The following is a 19,435-nucleotide window of genomic DNA, read 5'->3' on the forward strand; positions in this document are numbered from 1 at the left end:
TTAATTGATAAAATCAATTAATCACTTTTTACAGTCTCACCTAATGTCTTTGCCCACAAAACTATCTACCTATCTGTCTGACTGGTGCCACACAACTAACAGCCAAGCATCCCCAAGGCCTGGGTTACACTGACAAAGGGAGTGTAGAGCATCACTCCCTGTTTCCTGCTGCAACTGTGTTGCTCTGTGCTGTTTCTCATGTTGACAGAGCTAGTACTTAATTGTTCATTTTACTTCATTTTTTAAGATGCTGTTTTCCTTTGTCACATTAATTGCATTTTGTTCATCATATAAAACACAAATCCATTTCAAATGTTGGTAATCTGTTTCATGCACTACTTATAATAAGTAATAAAATCTGCCCTGAAAAAACAATATCAATCAGCCCTTAAAAATGACACACTGCATCTTAGTTTATGTCAATAATGAATCAAAAATTTCAGAAGCAAAATGTTGCTTTTGTAAGGGCCAGGCAAGGCAATCTAAATACTTAAAGAAGAAAAAACTCTCCTGAGGGCTCAAGTGACTAATATTTAAAATATGTAACTAAATCCCACATGAGCTGCTCATGTTCACATTGTCTTTCTCGCTAAATATATCCTGTCATTTCTGGCTGTGGTTGTAAGACAAAATTGCGAGATAAATAATGGCGGTCACTGATTAAACTGCAAATCATTTCCCTAAATAATTTTTGATACGTCAGAAAATAATGAAACATATCAGTAAGACATTGTCAAATAGCTTATTTTATCTGCCAAGAGATATTCAGTTTACTATCACATAATGATAGCCTTATACCTAACAACTTTTCAAGTGATTTCTATCAGTTTCAAAGTAAATTCATGAAAGTTTTGCCAGAGTTGTGGGAACTGTTTGTTGTCAGAAATTCATAAAACTGAGCCTTCTAATCTTCAGCTCCAGATGCTCATATTATTCTTTCAAATAACATCTGTTCGATGTTTTTTTAAATTATTTTTATTTGTTTTTGCTGATGAAAATGCTCACTTTCAGTGGAATTACCACTGTCAACTACAAGTACCCGGGCTCTGTTTTGTACAAATGAAGAAGCAGCAAAACAAGTGGATGTAAAAAAAACAAAAAAACTTGGACACCTCACTGTGGTTCAAGCCACAGTAATCACCTTCTAACTAAATGTGAAGTGATAGTTGGACGTAGACACACATTTATTGTTTCCATCAAAAAAATCAAAGTAAAGAAAGCATGCAGGAAGGATATTCCTTTCTAGCAACCTGCTGGCTTGTGGTACCAACCCTTCTGATGTTACAATCACTAATAAAACTATCGATTAAGATTACTTGATTATTGATTTTTCTTTTAAATAAATATTATTTTGGGGCTTTTTACCTTTCATGTGATAGGACATCTGAAGAGAGACAGGAATTACGGAGAGAGAGAGAGAGAGAGAGTAGGGAAAAATATGCACCAAACAGCGCTGTCAATGGGACCAATCCCATGACCAGTGCACTGAGGACTTCAGCCTCTGTATATGGGCACCTGCTCTACATTATAGCCAACCCACTGGCCGAGATTCATGACTCGTATTCTTCCTTTAGCCATTGAGATTGGTTGATTCCCAGAGAAAACAGACTCTGTGAGTTGTGTGATATCTAGCAGAAGTAGAAAGTGAGTTCCATTTTCTTTTGCACTGTACCAACTATGTAACCTTGCAAAGCAGATGGATACGCCCGTTTCCATGTTTCTCACTGGAGAATCCATCTTGCAAAGCTCCCGTCTAAACCATTTGGGCCCGGTTAGAAAGTGACCGGACCAATCAGCGACGAGGGGCAGTACTTTCAGGCACAGCAGAGTTGTGACGTAAGCAAGCAGCAACAAGAAGCTGCTGCAATTATGGCGGAAGAGATTAGCGTGGATGCTGCTAAAGCACCAGTTTTATCAGAACTTGAGGACATTTCTTTGTTAAGAGATGAACAAAGAACAGCAATGAGTTGTTTTCTTTTCAAAAAAGACAAAAGTCATGTACTGACTTGTCTATAGTTGCCATGGTTCACGTTTTTCCTCGGTAGCTGCACACCTGCAGCTCGGTCACGGCAACGTCACGTGTTTTGTTGCTCTGATTGGCCCGTAAAGATGTGACAGACAGAACGCTCATCCAACTACACTCTGAGTTTTTTTCAAATCCTCTTCCCTTTCCCAAATGCTTAGTTTTGAAGGTTTTCCAGATGGCTGTGTGAAACAAATCTAGCTGGCAGGTCAGGTTACCAACTATGATGATCTAAGAGAAATATTGCTTCATGAAATGGCTTGTCAAAATCCTGAAACTCTGCAGTTGCCTATTAAGCAAAAACTGGACCATCTGTTTAAATTTGATGTTTTCTAATTTTGTCTAAAAAGCCTGGAAAAGAAGAGAAGATAGTTTATTTATTTAATTAATCCATCTTTGTCTCCATCCTCCTTTTCTGCTCTATGATAATGAAAGAACAACTATGCACTCTGATCCTGGTTTGTTTAAATTCTTGGTGTCATGTAAGCCCATGTGGGCAGGGCACATACTTGTGCATCTCAAAAAATTAGAATACCATGAAAAAGTTCAATATTTTTTTGTCACTCTTTTCTGAAAGTGAAACCCATATATTACATAGACTTGTTACACATAGAGTGAAATATTTTAGGCCTTTTTTTCTTGAAATGTTGATGATTATGACTTACAGATAAGAAAACCCAAAATTCAGTATCTCAAAAAATTAGAACATTACATAAGATCAATTTAAAAAGGATGTTTTAAACAGAAATGTCAGGCTTCTGAAAAGGTTGTTGGGTCTGGTGTCTCTCATCTTCATCTTGACAATACCTCATAGATTCTCTGTGGGTTCAGGTCAAGCCAGTTTGCTGGCCAATCAAGCACAGTAACACCATGGTCATTGAACCAGCTTTTGGTACCTTTGGCAGTGTGGGCAGGTGCCAAGTCCTGCTGGAAAATGAAATCAGCATCTCCATAAAGCTTGTCAGCAGAAGGAATCATGAAGTGCTCTAAAATGTCCTGGTAGATGGCTGCGTTGACTGTGGACTTCAGAAAACACAGTGGACCAACACCAGCAGATGCCATGGCAGCCCAAATCATCACTAACTGTGGAAACTTCACTCTGGACTTCAAGCACCTAGAAGAGTGGAGAGGCACAGAATCCACGCTGCTTGAAGTCCAGTGTAAAGTTTCCGCACCTGAGCAGTGCCACAGGCTAATCGCCTCCATGCCACGCTGCATTGATGCAGTAATTCATGCAAAAAGAGGCCCAACCGAGTATTGAGTGCATAGAAATCAACATACTTTTCATAAGCCTGACATTTCTGTTTAAAACATCCTTTTTAAATTGATCTTATGTAACATTCTAATTTTTTGAGACACTGAATTTTGTTTTTTTCTTATCTGTAAGCCAAAATCATCAACATTTCAAGAAATAAAGGCTTGAAATGTTTCACTCTATGTGTAACAAGTCTATACAATATATGGGTTTCACTTTCAGAAAAGAGTGACAAAAAATACTGAACTTTTCATGATATTCTAATTTTTTGAGATGCACCTGTAACTGTATGTACAACACAATAATAAAATATAAAGTTCAAACTTTAAAGATTCCAGGCCAAGTGACTGCACATTCTGCTGGACATTTAAAAGCATTAACACATAATTCCTTATTTCACATTGTTTTTCTATGATACTGGTAGTCCATCAGTGATTATTGTAAGGTTAAAGCATCAACATTTCATAAGTTGCCTCCAACAGGTTCAGTACTGTCACATCTGTAAGAGTTGCAAATTGAACTGAATGTCAATCCCTGATTTTTCTGAATAATTTTTCAGCAAAGTTTGTCCTGCGCCCTTTTTTTTCTGTCCTTCTTATGCTAGGGGGATAACTGGTTATTCAGTAAAGTATATAATTCATAAAGACTAAGTACCAGCAAGAAAATAAATTGGGGGGCACATATGCCATCAGAAATAACTTCACAAACTGACTTTAAATGTGTTTCTTCTCCCAGGTAGGGGAGGTAATGATAGAAACCTTTTACTTTCATTATAAAGAGGAAACTGAATACAATTCCAATTGAGTCTCCAAAGGTCCTTTGATTTCATTTCAACTTGTGGGATTTAAGTGTAGCAGCAAATATCAGCTGTGTTAGTTGTCTTTGGCTGGAGGAAACAATCATCTTATGACAGTACAGAGAAACAGGAAAGGGTATGTGGGCACAGGAAGCAGAAAGGGAAAATTTCACCAATTACCAACTGCATGTTTTGCCTCACAGCAGAGGCAATTTCAGTGAATACAGACCGGTTAGAGGTTTGAATTAATAATTCATAACAAACTGAAATAGTAATGTATACATGTGAAGCCTTCAAGCTATTCTCAAGCATAATCCAGTTTATTTTTACAGAGACTGTTGTTCTTATGACAGACAACTGATCCAATTATTGTAAAGCATATATCTCTGCGGTTTCCTCTGGGTGCTGCCACTTTATCTCATTTATAGCCTGGCACACCATAAATCAGAGAAGCACACAATCTCAGCCTGGTTGTTAGAGTAAAAAATGTCAGTAACATCCAGTTGGAAGTCCCCTATCTTTAGTACTATACCATCTTTCACTGCCATCACCACTTAGAGAGATACAACCATAGCATCGCACAGAAAAATAATGAGGCAGTATTGCTACAAGCAGATAGCTGCCTTTAAACTTGAAATGACTGAGCGTTCTGTTGCCAAGCAGCAGATATTATTAGCCAAAGTTCGGCCATTGGGCAAACCTGGAGCAGAAGCTCTTTCCTTCTGCACTGGAATATTTAGTCATGATGTAATGTAAGATGATGCACAATGACGACAGTGTTCTTGTTTCTGTTTCACCAGCCCAGCTTCAAGTGTGTTGAAGTCCAAGAGAGGTACAAAAGAGGTACAGTCACACCTGGAAAGTTAAACAGCAATAGAACTAGGGCTGCAGTAATCGATCTATCTTGTAATCAAGTACTCTATCAATTCTTCTGGCGATTTATCGAGTGTTCTAATAAGAACTAGAAAAGCACTTGGAGAGCGCAGACCTCTGCCATTAGCCCTGTCTCCCAATAGTAAAAAATCCTTTAAAAATTCCTGGATCCAGACGGTAATCCTTCATTATCAATATGTCTTATCAAATTATTCAGGATGCTGAAATTTTTTAAAAATATGCTGTAATCAAGACATCAGTGCGTTGAGTTTAAATAATTCATGATTAAATTAATAACGTGCACGAGAGAGAGGGAAAGCACCAAAACAGGACTTGAATCATGACGCCTGAAGGTTTTCTGTAAAACTGTCGGGTCAATCAGAGAAGTTCATGAAATTCCCTAAAGTCTTCAGACACAAACTGAGCACTGTCTCACACCAGCGAGTCATGCAGGCAGCACGTAAACTCTGAGATCTGGGTAGGTCCACCGGTGCAAGCATAGTGCCATATTTTCCATGAAGCCACGGGCACTGGCTGCGTGACACAGGACACGTGCCTGTAAACATCACTGCATCAACTTCTCTTCCCTCGTGATTTTCACGCCTCAAATTATGCATGTTACGTTATAGTAACAGCGAAAACAAGTGCATTGTGCCACATAAATAGCCGTCCGTGCGAAACACAGCGTGCAACACATGCCACTATGTCCAGGCTTACGGCATGGGCATAAATGGATACAGGACTGATTTAAGCGAAGCTTCGAGGCAGATAATTTGCCTTGAAGAATTTTTTAATCGAATCACCCGAATAATTCAAGGAATCGTTTCAGCTCTAAATAGAACAAACAAAAACAAACTTTCCACAGACATTACATAATGAATGATTAAAAAAAACCTAGGCAACAACCTTTAAGAACAATAGCAACAAAAGGTTAAGATTTATGAAAGAACTACTCCAGCTGACAAACTCAACTTTAACAACTATGGTGGCCATAAAATAGGAAATGTTCAGTCTACAATGAAGAACACTGTTCTGCATTCTGCAATAAATTCCTTATGAACAAATCCCTTTCTTATGCTAATGATGCATATGTCAACCTAATTTATGTGATTTAAAGGTATACCTGATCAACACTGAAGAATTTACTGGAGTAAATATGTACAAACTTGTTGGTGTTTGTAAGCTGCTCCACAATAAAGCATGAGCACAAATATATCCAAATTTCATTACAAAATTGTTGGCTGTACGCTGTAAATGACTGTTAAACATAAAAATCTCTATTTTTATTCCTTTTTGTGCTTTTGTAGCTAAATACCAACAAATTAATGTTTGGGCACAAATATGTTTCTTTTTATTTTAGCATTTTTTTATCACAATGGGTTATTTTTTTCTTTTTTAATAACTGTCATCAGATGCAGTGTTAAAAAGACCTTTTCTGCTGATTAGTTTGAGGAGAAGCAATCATCTAATATCTGACAGAAGGTTTGTGCTTTTCTGCATTCATGACTCATTATTTTGAAAAAGAAAAGGATGTGAATATCATTCAATTTTGCTGCTTCCTTTTATCAAAATTCTGTTGGGCAAACAAAAAACACTCAGTTAAAAAAAAAAAAAAAAAAAGAAACATATTGAAGACAAGAATGACATATAATCTAACACAACAAAAAGACCTGCTCAGAAGAGAGCAAAAAAATGAAAACATTATCAACAGTTGCCACAATATCTAGAAAATAAGAGGAATTCAGATGTGCATGTGTGTACCTGGTAGTGTTTGAGCGTGCCATTGACCAGCAGTGATGACTGCTTCTCCACCCGTTCGATGACAGCATGGGCTACACCATAGTAAGACTGGGAGCTTGTCTGTCCAGTAGGAACGCTGTACTCATCATCCACATCCTGCTTGGCTGACCTGCACGTGGTACAGAAGAAGACCAAAAAAACCCAAACTTCAGTATTAATGACTAAACTCTTTATGTTGTATTGATCAGTTTCAAGGCTTAGTCAGAGCCAGGAGCACAGCCAGAGCACAGCTGGAGTATACCTGGAGTCGCTCACCATGAGTCTATATGGATAGAATTGGGATCTGGATTTATTAGTATTTTCTTCTTTAATCTCAGTGTCTAGGAATAACCTCCATCTGAAAGCCCTGAAGGGAAAATCTTTGATATTGTTCCAAGCAAAAAAGGTTTTTAAGTTTAAATATGTATTTCTTTCTACACAAGTTAAATAATATTAAGTTCTGTAGCAAAAACACTACATTTCCAGTAGGCTTAAACAACAATTTTATCTTTGCTTCTAAGTGATGCAATTCCAGGACAAGACAACTTCAAGCCTTGTCAACTTAATCTCTGGGAAACAGTGATAGTGAGGAGGAACATAATACTCGATGATGTGCTTGGCAGCCATCACAGTCCCTTCGTCTCCGTTGGGATCGATTAACTTCTTTTCCTCTGACTCTGCCTTTGGAACGTCCTCTTCCTCCTTTAAGACAAAGTTGATAAAACATGACTCAGAGCAGGATTTAAGTAATAAAAGTACCAAGAGGTCACATCAATGGCTCTGATGGAAAGTAAATGAAATTTTCAGACGCAGCTGTACAGAAGTAAATACAGCTACAGCCCCCTGGTGGATTTTAATGTTCCTGTGGGTGCATTTTTTAGATGAGTGAGGCTGAGATGTGGCCAAAATCATATTTAATAACATTTGCATTATTTGAAGAATTGCAGGACAGAAAAGCCTCCTGCGTCAGAGTTTATTAGTGAGAAAGTCACTGACCTCTTCCTCGTACTCTGAGCCACTCTCTTCACTGTCTGACCGTGGGGCAACCTCATACCTGGTTATTAAAAACAGAGAAACAAAGCAAAAACAAAGCACAGTTACAGAACCTCAGCAGAAATCCAAACAGTAGGCACCAATACAGGCAAGGATTTGAACCCCTGTGATAATGAAAATCCTGCAAGGGAGTCCATTTCTATTAATTGCTTAGATACTCTGCTTTATCACAAGAACTGTATTAACATTAAAGTATTCTGCAGTTTAAGCATGAATAAACTTCATTTCTGCTATGTTTTCCTCCATGTTTACACATTTGTAATCAGCTGATGAAAATATTTCAAATATGTGCTTTATCTTGAAGACATTTGTATTTCGTTTTTTTAATGTAAAATTTCATATTACAATAAAAATCACTAAAAGTATCACAGCTACCAATACTATCACAGTATTGTTACAATTTACTGAAAATCTACAAAAAATTCTGATTCATCATTTCATCAAGTTTGATATTAAAAACACTACAAATCAAATTAGCAGCACAAGAACTATATATGTTTTGTCTGTATAAATAATAAAGGTAAACATGCAAAGCTTATCAAATGTGCATTAACAAAAGTACTTTTTTTATTAAGGTTGTCTAAATGTTTGATACTGCTTTAATACCAGATGCTTTAAACAACATAGTATCTATTAATTACTTTTGACAGGACAAAAGAGTACCAAAGTGACCAAAGAAAACCAAATATGCGAGTCATATTTTCAATCCAAAGCTCCTTATCAATCTGAGTCCTTATCAATACCACTACTAATACTTCTCTGCTGTTTTGTGGAAAGACAAGGACAATCTGTTTTTAACAGAAGTGGTATGAGACAACTCCCGAGGTCAGTTTATTTCACCTGTCGGCAAATAGGCTGCGTAGTATCATCTCTTCTTATAATCTTTTTATGGATCAAGTGATCCTGTTAATATTTACCAGTATAAATGAATAAAAAACAGTGATCATAGGTTTTTTTGTAGGCTGTATGAGTTTAAAGAGTAACCATGCGGGGATCACGGAGATCAAAGGCAGGCGTGTTCTGATCGTCTCTCAATTAACTATTTTTTCAGTCCGGTGTGACGAGCCTAAAAAATGTATTAATGCTTCCAAAGGCTTGTTATGTTAACTTAAGGATCATTTAGAGCACCAAGCAGGTGCATTGAGGAACCTGAATGGATTAAACTGGTCCCCAACAAGGTAATTTTTTTAAATTTATTTTTTTAATTAATTAATTAACTAATTTTTGTTTTTTACCTGAAAGACCAATCGATTGGTTGATGCCTGGGTGCAAATTTGGTCGACCAAGTCCTTCTTTGGTTGACTACAGCCCTAGTGATTTCAATGAGGATTTCAGCACCAGATAATTCTTAACTAACAGGAGCTGCCTCAAAGTTCAAGAATGCTTTTCATCCACTTTCTAAGTCGTGGAGGAGCAGCTAAAGCCAGTGAGTGCATACTACTCCCACAATCATTGTTTTTTTGTTTTTTTATTGTGTGTGGTTTTTTTGGGGGTTTTTTGTCAAGCCAACAGTCTAAGGTTTTGATTCGATGTGTTCTGAGCTTATGAATTGATTGGCCCACTATTAAAGTGCTTCTTAGACCTACTTGTCTGTCAGTGTCTCTGTACTCGAACAGTCACAGTGAGTGGTACAGGTAGGAGAGCAGAAGAGGGACACAGGAACACCCCCTCCTTAATAAAATGTTTCTTTACATTGCTGGTCAATCTGTGGACATTTATTTCCTCTATCAACTCAATAAACAAACCTAGTAGCACCAGAGTGGACACAGCCTACCATGATAGTGCAGTTATCACTTGTGGTTTTGTGGTAATTAATAAATCAATAATATGATAACTGCAGGGGAATTTTATCAGGGTGATCATTAATACTGGTAACCATTTCATCGCTACTACATTGTGGACTCAAAAGAACCTTTGATCTAAAATAATTCCCTGTGTTCTTTTCACTGTAGAGAATGATAGAGAATGAAAAATGTTTGCTTGTATGTTGTTTTTGAATCTTTGCTTCTAAATAGTTTTACAATGAATGAAAAGGACAGAGCCATAAAGTATTAAAGAGTTCACAATATGCCTCCAAATCAAAAAATGATGCAACAATGTTTAAGTGAATAAAAATTGTGCAATTTTGTTCAGCATGAAAGCAGAATGTGAGAGCAGCTTCAGCTTTGGTTATGCACAGAAGGTATTCAAGCTGACTTTATCTTCCTTGGACTTGTTTTTTTTTTTTTTTTTTTTTTTACTCTTAATCGAATGAAGTTGTCCAAATGCTGGTGTGTTTGCATAAGTGAAGGCAAATTAAGCACTGCAGTCTTGTTTTCCCTCTTGGAATTGAAAATAAACAGTACTTCTGGGTTTATCTTTTAAAAGTCTTTCTTACCCCCTTAATCAGTGTGGAAAAACTATGACAGCAACAAACTAAGGATATATAACCTTTCAATACTTTAGTAAGTAAGTAAAAAAAAAAAAAAAAAAAAAAAAAAAAAAATCTAAACCACTAAGGGATCTAAGAGTTTGATGATAGTTTATGCAGACAGCAGCCTCCTCACCCAGGGTTCATCTCAAGCCAAGCCTCAAGCTGGCTGGATTTAGGAGCATCCGTTCCCTGCAGGACTTTCCCAGTCTCTGTCTGGATCACTTTGACTGGAAGCTCACTCATTTGGCTGCTCTCATCCATGGGCTGCAGGTCAAAACACAACATTAGGAAAAACATGCAGACAGATTAAACTGAACTCTTGTTGGTATGGTTTAGATAAATGCATTTTTAATTTAACCTCCTTTTAATATTGAAACATTTGTGCTATGACAACTTAGGCTGTGTAAAAACAATGTAAAAATCTATAATTTAAGAACCTATTGTATTACTCTTTCCAAAACAAGAATACGTAACTCCAACATCCCCTCAAATTTAAATGAGCATTAGAAGCTGCTGATTTCTTTGTTGACGATGGCTGCATATGGTCGACAGGCTTATACACATCAGTATCAGCAATTAGCAAAATTGTTATTTTTAACAACAGTATCAGCACTGATTTTCACAACTGGTGTATCTCAATTGACAAGTCAACTAATCAATTAAACAAAACCCTGAATCTCTACTTTGCATATTTCATCATAAATGTTTCCTTTTCACCTTCACACACTAGCTCTAATTTACATCAGACTAGCTCTGGTCTTAGAAATAAGAAAATCTATGTAATAACTATAAAATGAATGAATAGCTTTGTATTTGATTTTTCTCTGTCAAAACAAAAACACCTATGTTTTTCATGTTAATAATCAAAGGAAGATTAATTGATTTTGTAACTGCAACTACAGCTAATGTATGCAAATATTTTATTTTATGGTCAAATCTATTGATATTCTGTTGATAAAAACTGATAAGAGATTGATTTAACTTTTAAAGCAGTAGTGAGCACTAAATTTTTTTTTCATCTGTACACTGAGGTATCTGACTGATAAAAACACATCAATGTTGGTGTTATAGCTGAAATTTGCACCAAACTGATAAAAATCTGGATTTTATGGCTTTTAATTAGCTCAAACAGACATCTGCTTTGAAAAATCTTTTCTGAAAAGGTGGGGCTTATGTGACTTAGAATCCTACCATCGGTAGGTTTCTACATCACAAACTCTATATAACCGTTAAAGGTTACCACCCCTAACTGACTTTCTCATTCAGAGACCACTCCCATCCTCCCCAAACCTTGCAAAGCAGATGGATACGCCCGTTTCCTTGTTTTTCACCGGCAAATCCATCTTGCAAAGCTCCCATCTGAACCGTTTGGGCCCGGTTAGAAAGTGACAGGACCAATCAGCTACAAGGGGCAGTACTTTCAGGATCAGCAGAGTCGTGACATAAACAAGCAGCAGCAAGAGCTGGTGCAGTTATGGAGGAAGAGATTAGCGTGGATGCTGCTAAAGTGCCAGTTTTATCAGAACTTGACAACATTTCTTCGTTAAAAGAAGAACAAAGAACAACAGTGAGCTGTTTTCTTTTAAAAAAATGACAAAAGTCATGTATTGATATGTCTACAGTCACCATGGTTCATGTTATGCAGTTCTATATGGAGTTTATTCCTCGCACACACACCTCGGTAGCGGCTACGACGTCACGTGTTTTGTTGCTCTGATTGGCCCGTAAAGATGTGACCGACCGAACGTTCATCCAATCACTCTCCAAGGTTTTGTTTTCAAAGGCTCTGCCCTCTCCCAATGCTGTATACCGAAGGTTTTCCAGATGGATACGTAAAACAAATCCATCTGGCATGTCAGGTTATAGTTGCGACTGACCCATAGACTGCTCTACCACCGGTCAACTTTTAAGAAAACTGCAACACTGAAATGATTTTAACAAAGTTCTTTTCAAAAATGACAAAAGTCGAGTACTTACATGTCTATAGGCGCCATGTTTCGCATTATTCCTCAGTAGCTGCGCACGCACAGCTTTCTAGCAGCTATGTCACGTGTTTTGTTGCTCTGATTGGCCCGTAGAGATGTGGCAGACAGAACGTTCACCCAATCTACTCCGAGGATTTTTCAAAGCCTCTACTTTTTCTCAAACGTTTCCTATTGAAGCTTTCTTAGATGGATGTGTGAAACAAATCCATCTGGCGTGCCAGGTTAATCCTCCCCTGCACCTGCACTATTTCAGCTCTGAGAGCTCCGGCTATAGTAACACCGCTGCTTGAGCAAATGGACTGAACAGGTCCTCAGGTGCTCAGAACCACCACGGTCCATCACCACACTATGGAGTCAGGGAACTCTGGAGGGGGAAAATCCTCCACCTCAAAAGATCGCTGTGAGGCAGAAGGGCTGTGGGACTCTGTCTGTGTCTCTCTCTGACAAGGGGACGTCACTGTCACTCTCACCTCATCTGGAAAACCCCGTCCTTTTCCCTCCCTCCTCTCAGTATTGAAGTGCTCACTTTCTGAGCATTTTTGAATTACGGAGTTAGCTCTGAGCTGGGGGTTCACTTACACTTTTATGACGAATAATTAAAGGGACAGTGAAATGTCAGTTTATACACTAGACTTCCTACAAGTTTCTGATAAATTGCTTTAAAGAGGTTTGATAAGCTTTGGATATACTGTCACCCAGCTCACAGTCTGTGGGTCACAGGATAATTGCTGTCTAATTCTATAAATGTTTTTAACACTCTGCTGGAGCACATTTAGACTGGGGTAAAGTACAGGTTTGGTCTCATAACAGCAGAGAAATAACTACCCACACAATATAATTCCCCGAGTAGTTAAATAGATTCAAATGGGAGAGCAATTGAAGCCTGAGACCCATCATTTAAAATGTTCAAACAAGAGATGTCACTAATTTTGGCCACCTGGGGGTCACAGGAACAAGTTGTGAACATCACCTTCTACAGCAATTTAGGGCTGGGTTAGCTGACAGTTTCCAATATAAAAACTCAGAAGTTACCAACTAAAATTTAAAAATCCATTATGCAGTCATGTTCCAGGCCACCTGCCGAAGTGCAATATTTACACTTCACAAAAGCCTGAAGTACACTTGTTTATAATTAGCTGTTAAATGGTCTAAAAGCTACTACTGACTATCCCTAATTTGGCTCTGGGATGTTGATGTACGGTAGTGCCCATTTGTTAAAAATGTTATGAAGGCACCAGAAACAAACAAAAAGTACTTAGGAGTGTAGAACCCACTCTAAAGATCAATTAAGATAAATTAGGCTTCAGATTTTGTGCGCATTTCTCTGTAGCAGCATCACAATGAGCTCCTCTTTACCTGATTTTAATCAGTTCAACTGACATAATGACACAAATACAAACAATTAAAAGAAGTTTATAAGTTCAACTGAATTTCTTGAAAATTTTTTCCCCAAAAAATTATTCTGACATGTCCAATTTATTTTTGAATACTTAAAAAACTAGAAAAAAATTGAATAATCTATTCAAAGTAACGAAAAACTCTCGGTAGAACAAAGTCAGTTACATATAGTTATGTCTGAACCAAACCACAACAGTAGTAGCATGTTTACAGCAATTACTTGATTTATTTTCAAGTTATGTGTTTGTCATAGACATCAGGAAATGACTATTAGTTTCAGGTCTTTCTTTCTAAGGCTCAAAAACTATCAAATTTTGATGGACTGAAAATCCATTTTCACTTGAGTTTGGTTGAACATAGAAAGTCTAAATACAACAATCGTTCCAACACAGCACATTTGGTTTTGATTTTATAATTTTCAAACTGACTCTACGATGTTAGTATGAACATGAATAGCTGAAGTTTACAACAAGTCCATATCATTCCTTACTCTGAGCAGCTCATTAATTTTACAGATCTTCAAAGAATGTTATGTTTATTTTGGCGATTAAAGCAAAGAATAAAACATTGAGCATTGATGCCTCTCCTGACTTTAGTTTGAAAGCCCCTGATTCTGCTGCACTGGTGTCTCATGTGACTATAAACAATCTTAAAGCCCTCCAAGGACACTTTTTAGGACCTACTACATTAAAAGAGCAACAGAAAATGTGGAAAATCATACCTTAGACACATTAGTGGTGAAACTTCACTTGTCAGTGATTTAAAACATCCATGCTCACAAACTGTTACAGCTTTTTGAGCAGTGATAAATACTGTATGTACATCTATCTAGACTGACTGAAAAAGCCAAAGTTTGTGTATTGTTTCAATACCAGTTTAATTTGCTAGCCCCACTTTCAAGATTTGATTCAGGATCTTTTAAATATAAAAGGTTAACAGCCAGTCTGTAAGTTTCGTTACACAATAGAGCCAAGGTGTCACTTTATTTTTCACTCACTCAGTAAACAAATTTTGGGAAGCCCTGCTTTTCTTCATAAACTGGCCAAATTTAACAACAAAAAGGAAACAATAACATCAGAAACTCACCTCTCCATCAGGTCCAATCGCACTGGTGCCTTCTCCATCTCCATCCACCTTCTAGACATCAAACACACACACGATCCTAATAAGCAATTTTTCAACACAGTCACATACAACTGTTAATTAGGCATTTCTTAAGTAAAGACAACAACCGTGTCTATTAGAAGTGGTGCCGCCATACTGATTTCAGTTGTTTCTGATCATTTCCCCTAAAACTGACAATGTCAGATCTGTTAAACAAGATCATTAGGGCTTATGTGAGGTACCTTTTTCCTTTATGCTGCTACTGAGACTATTCTTTTAACAAGGTGCTTTTTCCAGAATCATGATCATGTGCTTAACTTGGCATCATGGGAGGAGGCTTTTCAACTAGCTGATGTAAGTGTCAGGGATCTCTGTGAAGACTCCACAGGTGTTGGATTACTGATTAGTTCTGCATCTCTGAATGAGGTGGGAAATTAGGTGAAGAGGAGTGCCCATCCTGTCACTGGGATTTAAATCCATATGGAGCATAAAATCACATGGAGGAGGTTCTGTGAAGCTCCACAATAACCACATTTTCATTTCAGAAAATGCTTGAATTGAATGAAATAATGAACTGTGAGATTATATATAATAGTTTTATGAGGTATGACTCGTGTCATTGTGGTTTGTTCTTCACATCAGGGCTGGTTTGAGTTTATTTAAGAATGCACACCTCTTGTTATCATATTTTTGCCAATGTTGTTTTTGTTATTTTCACCTCCGCCTAGGAGGTTATGTGATTGGCAGGGTTTGTTGGTTTGTTGGTTTGTTAGTTAGTTTGTTTGTTAACAACATAACTCAAAAAGTTATGGACGGATTTTGATGAAATTTTCAGGAAATGTCAGAAATGGCATAAGGAAGAACTGATTAGATTTTGGGAGTTATCCGGATCACCGTCTGAATCCAGGAATTTTTTTAAAGGATTCTGTACTATTGGGAGATGGGGCTAATGGCGGAGGTCTGCGCTCTCCGAATGCTTTTCTGGTTGTTTCTTTTATTGTTTCTGAGCAAACATTTTGGCGGTTAGAAAACTGTTCATTTTTGACCAGTTTAATAAACATCTCAGAATTATGAGGTAAAAAGGTTCCGAAACTGGATGCTAAACACGGGACGAAAGAAGGCAGACAGCATTGAGGGAAGGACTAATAACAGTGCTTTTCTGGCATTTTTCTCTTTATTTCACTCACAAGGAAAAATAGAAAAAAAAAAATCCCTTTGACCTTGGAGACAAACTTTGCTTTTCAGAAACCACTGGAATAAAAGGGTGAAATTCATTGATCTTAAAGCACATCCTATGAGGAGCCACTTGAATTTCATGTCCTACCTTCTTTTTCTTCTTCCTCCGCTTCTTCTCCTTGGCTGCCTGGGCAGCTTTGTGTTCATAAACCAGGGCTGTAAGGTTGGCCACATATTCATCTGTCTGCTGCAGCAAGTAGGCCAGACGCTTGTCTTTCTTTTGGTCAATCAGTTTACGGTAGCCTTCCTCATCTTCTGCCTGAGTGGAGAATTGTGATAGGAGCTTAATGGTTGAAGTGACTTTAGGATAAAATCAACATTTAAATTGCCTTTTAAAATTCCTTATGCCTGTATTTGACAGGACATTGGACAGCGTAAGAAACGGGGGAGAGAGGGGAAAGACAAGCCAAAAAGAAGCCATTAGTCTATTTCAAATCTGGGCTGTCAGCTTGGAGGGCAACTGCCTCAAAAAATAAGGCCAACCAGATCCCTAGCTTGTTAATATCTCAAAGTCAGTGGGTCACTGCCTTTACACTATATCGTAAAGGCAGCTCTTGGTGCTACAACATCAATATAAAGTATCGAATCATAGAACATACTTGGAATATATTCCCAAATAACGAGTACAGTCAAGGCTGTTGCCAGAACCTCTAACTGCAATCCTAAAGTTGTAATGTTGTCAAGAAATTACTCAGAGTAGCTGTATGTGTCAGTGCAAACGTTCAAATACTGTAAGTTGAAAAGGATATTAAACACACTAAACTCCATAAAATACCCAGTGGAAACTGCCACTAAGAACTGAGTGCAGCTCCTTTTTCTCTTTTCTCCTTACATCTATATTGCTTTCAAGTCTACTGACAAATACATCAACTGGATATTACAAAATTCAGTAAAGGTCAGACTATCAAATGGTTCTTCAGATTATCTAGACAGATTTTCCTGTCGTTTGTTTAGAATTATCTTTCCCAGAAATCGCACTGTGTGGGGAGGACTATGAGGACAGCCAAGCACACACTCTGTGGAATGTCACAAAGTAACAATGCACAAGCTGACCAACGGATGGACTGTCAGAAATGTTTTAACAACATGTCTTGTAAAACATACCACAATTGAACTGAAAAGGAGTTGTGGATGAAGAATGAGGCTAACAGCTAGCCATATTTAGCTTGTTTTCTCTAAGTTGTATTTGATTGTGTAAAAGATCAAACTTATTACTGGGGACACGGTAAAAAAACTTGAGTATTCTGACTGCAAAATAATCCTTTAAAAAGGTTAAATAAACATTACATGTTGACTTCAAGGTCCTCACCATCAGTCTCCTCATCCTTTCCTTCTCGATCCTCTCAGTCTCCTTCTTCTGTTCTCGCTCAGTGTTGGTGTGCCAGGCGGCAATAGCTCTGGTGAGTTTCTGTATTTTACCTGACACTGAGCGGTGGTACTCTTTGAAGTCTTTTGCATGCTGAAGGATGCTGTTGAGATATTCCTGAAAAACAAGTCAGAAAACTAGTTGAGGTAAAACACTATTTTGACAGCTAGGAAAACAAGTAAGAAATACAAAGCACTATGTTGTCAGACTCCACTTTAAACTGATTCATTTTAGCAAGGACTGAGCATTTGATGCTGCAGCTCTGAAATCTTCAGCTTTCTGACATTGTATAGTTTGATTGTGGATACCCACTGTCAACAGACAACTGATGTCTGTTTTCTAGTTTTTACTGTCTCTTCAGTTTCACTTTGTTAACTGAAGCTTGAATAAAACATCAGTTCAGCTTGTGTTTGTATCATAACAGCACCAGATTCACTACTAGAGTTTGACAAAAACTGATGCAAAAGCCAGCATATTACATGTTTGAAACAAGTGCTGCTAGTGTACTGGTTCATACAAAGACTGTATGTCTAAGTTGACAAGCCTGCAGGTTTGAAAGTGAAGCAAGAGCTGAGAACCCTTAAACCTGCATTACTTCTAATTGCCAGTGAGGGAAGACTCCAAAATCCAATTCAACATATAACCTACAATGTTCATTTCTACATTAAAAAATGAAAGAAGGGTGGATGATTGAGATTTCTATCTTGCAAACTCGTTTGTGCCTCACCTGATGTTTCTGTCTGCGCTTCTTCTCCTGCTCAAGCTTCTGCTGTTTCTCCAGCTTCTCGGTCATACGGGCTTCCCTCAATGTCTGCCGCTTGCTGCGCCTGTAAGCCTTTGAGTTGAGGGCTGTCTCCAGGGTTGTGTCTCTCCTCATACACGCCACCACATCCTGTCTCAACTACAAATACAATAATTTTGACATCAGATCTTATTGCCAGGTATTTGATTCTTACAAACTGAATGCTAGTCTCTAGATTTTCAGTTTGCTGAAAAGTTAATGATAAACTAAGAAGGTAGCCTATGAAATATGGTTTATTTTGTTTAAATCTCAAAACTATTAACATACAAATGTAGGGATATTGCTGAGGCAGGGATCAAAAACTGCAATCAAAGAGGAATAAATTATTGTGTTTAATAATATGCAATAACTTATTTAGTATTAAGATTTTTTAGCAATTTGAAGTTAGGAGGCGAACTACCACATCTCTGTTATTGTAAAAATAACAGAGAGTGGGGTACCATACAGTATTTTCTTTTTCATTTCATAGAAAATAAAGAGTTCCAGTTTCAAACAACTTTTTGAGTCATTTTGTATCCCAAGGAATTAAAATTTAGTTTAAAGACAAAACTTGTTCAGCTCAGTGACATTAAACATAACCCTGCTGTTTACCTGACGCTGGAAATTTAGCAGACGCAGTGCCTTGAGCTCCACTGTGGCTTTAGTCCTCAAGTCAGGAGGCAGAGATCCTGGCAAACTCTCCAGTTCCTGGATTCGATGGGCAATCCGAGCCTGCAGTCTAGGGAACATAAGGATAGTGAGCCAAACGTGAGTGAGTTAAACATTTACACTATTAAAGGGAAAACGAATACATGGTGAGACACACTAACAGCCTGTAAGGCCTAACTCTCGGCCAAACGTATTTGTCTTTACATATTTAAATGGTAACTATTTTGTACTCTTCTTATTGAGCTTGATAGGTGAAGGGTGGGCAGCTCTCTTGCCTCAGAGCTTTTCTTGTAAAGGGTCATCTGTGAGTACAAGGAAGAGATCAACAACGCATGAGGCTCAAATTCTCATGCAGAAATAAACAAGCCTGAGGGCCAACACAATTAGTGGTCTCTATGTTCACAAAATGTTGAAACCGGTAGGCTCAGATCACAGACAATCATGGCAGGTTGTGATTGTGGACACAGAACTTTTACCAATGACCATCTTGGTTATAAAGCAGATAGTCTTCCCAGTTTTAGGGAACTCTGAATATGGGTTTTATTATAATTCTATATAAGTCTGATGTATCTAACTCTAGATGTAACAATATAAAACTTTCACATCTTAATTACAGTGACCAAAATGATCACTGTTATATCAGTATCAGTTGTTAAATGTGCTGAAACAGTTTAAGCACTGACGCATCACACTAAAATCATTCC

The 19,435-nt window shown here is 37.6% G+C and overlaps 1 protein-coding gene across 1 annotated transcript in view; it reads right to left on the reverse strand.

Annotated features, from left to right (window-relative positions):
- Positions 1-19,435, reverse strand: part of smarca2 (SWI/SNF related, matrix associated, actin dependent regulator of chromatin, subfamily a, member 2) — a 67,400-nt gene that overhangs the window by 36,433 nt on the left and 11,532 nt on the right. The window contains exons 7-15 of the mRNA XM_041786794.1: positions 18,675-18,801; positions 18,009-18,182; positions 17,225-17,398; positions 16,004-16,174; positions 14,662-14,712; positions 10,326-10,456; positions 7,723-7,780; positions 7,331-7,428; positions 6,709-6,856 (exon numbers count right to left, since the gene is read on the reverse strand). Of these exons, the coding sequence (XP_041642728.1) occupies positions 6,709-6,856; positions 7,331-7,428; positions 7,723-7,780; positions 10,326-10,456; positions 14,662-14,712; positions 16,004-16,174; positions 17,225-17,398; positions 18,009-18,182; positions 18,675-18,801 (1,132 nt within the window). The remainder of the gene's footprint in view (positions 1-6,708; positions 6,857-7,330; positions 7,429-7,722; positions 7,781-10,325; positions 10,457-14,661; positions 14,713-16,003; positions 16,175-17,224; positions 17,399-18,008; positions 18,183-18,674; positions 18,802-19,435) is intronic.

Source organism: Cheilinus undulatus, linkage group 5, assembly GCF_018320785.1.
Source record: "Cheilinus undulatus linkage group 5, ASM1832078v1, whole genome shotgun sequence".
Lineage (NCBI taxonomy): Eukaryota > Metazoa > Chordata > Actinopteri > Labriformes > Labridae > Cheilinus > Cheilinus undulatus.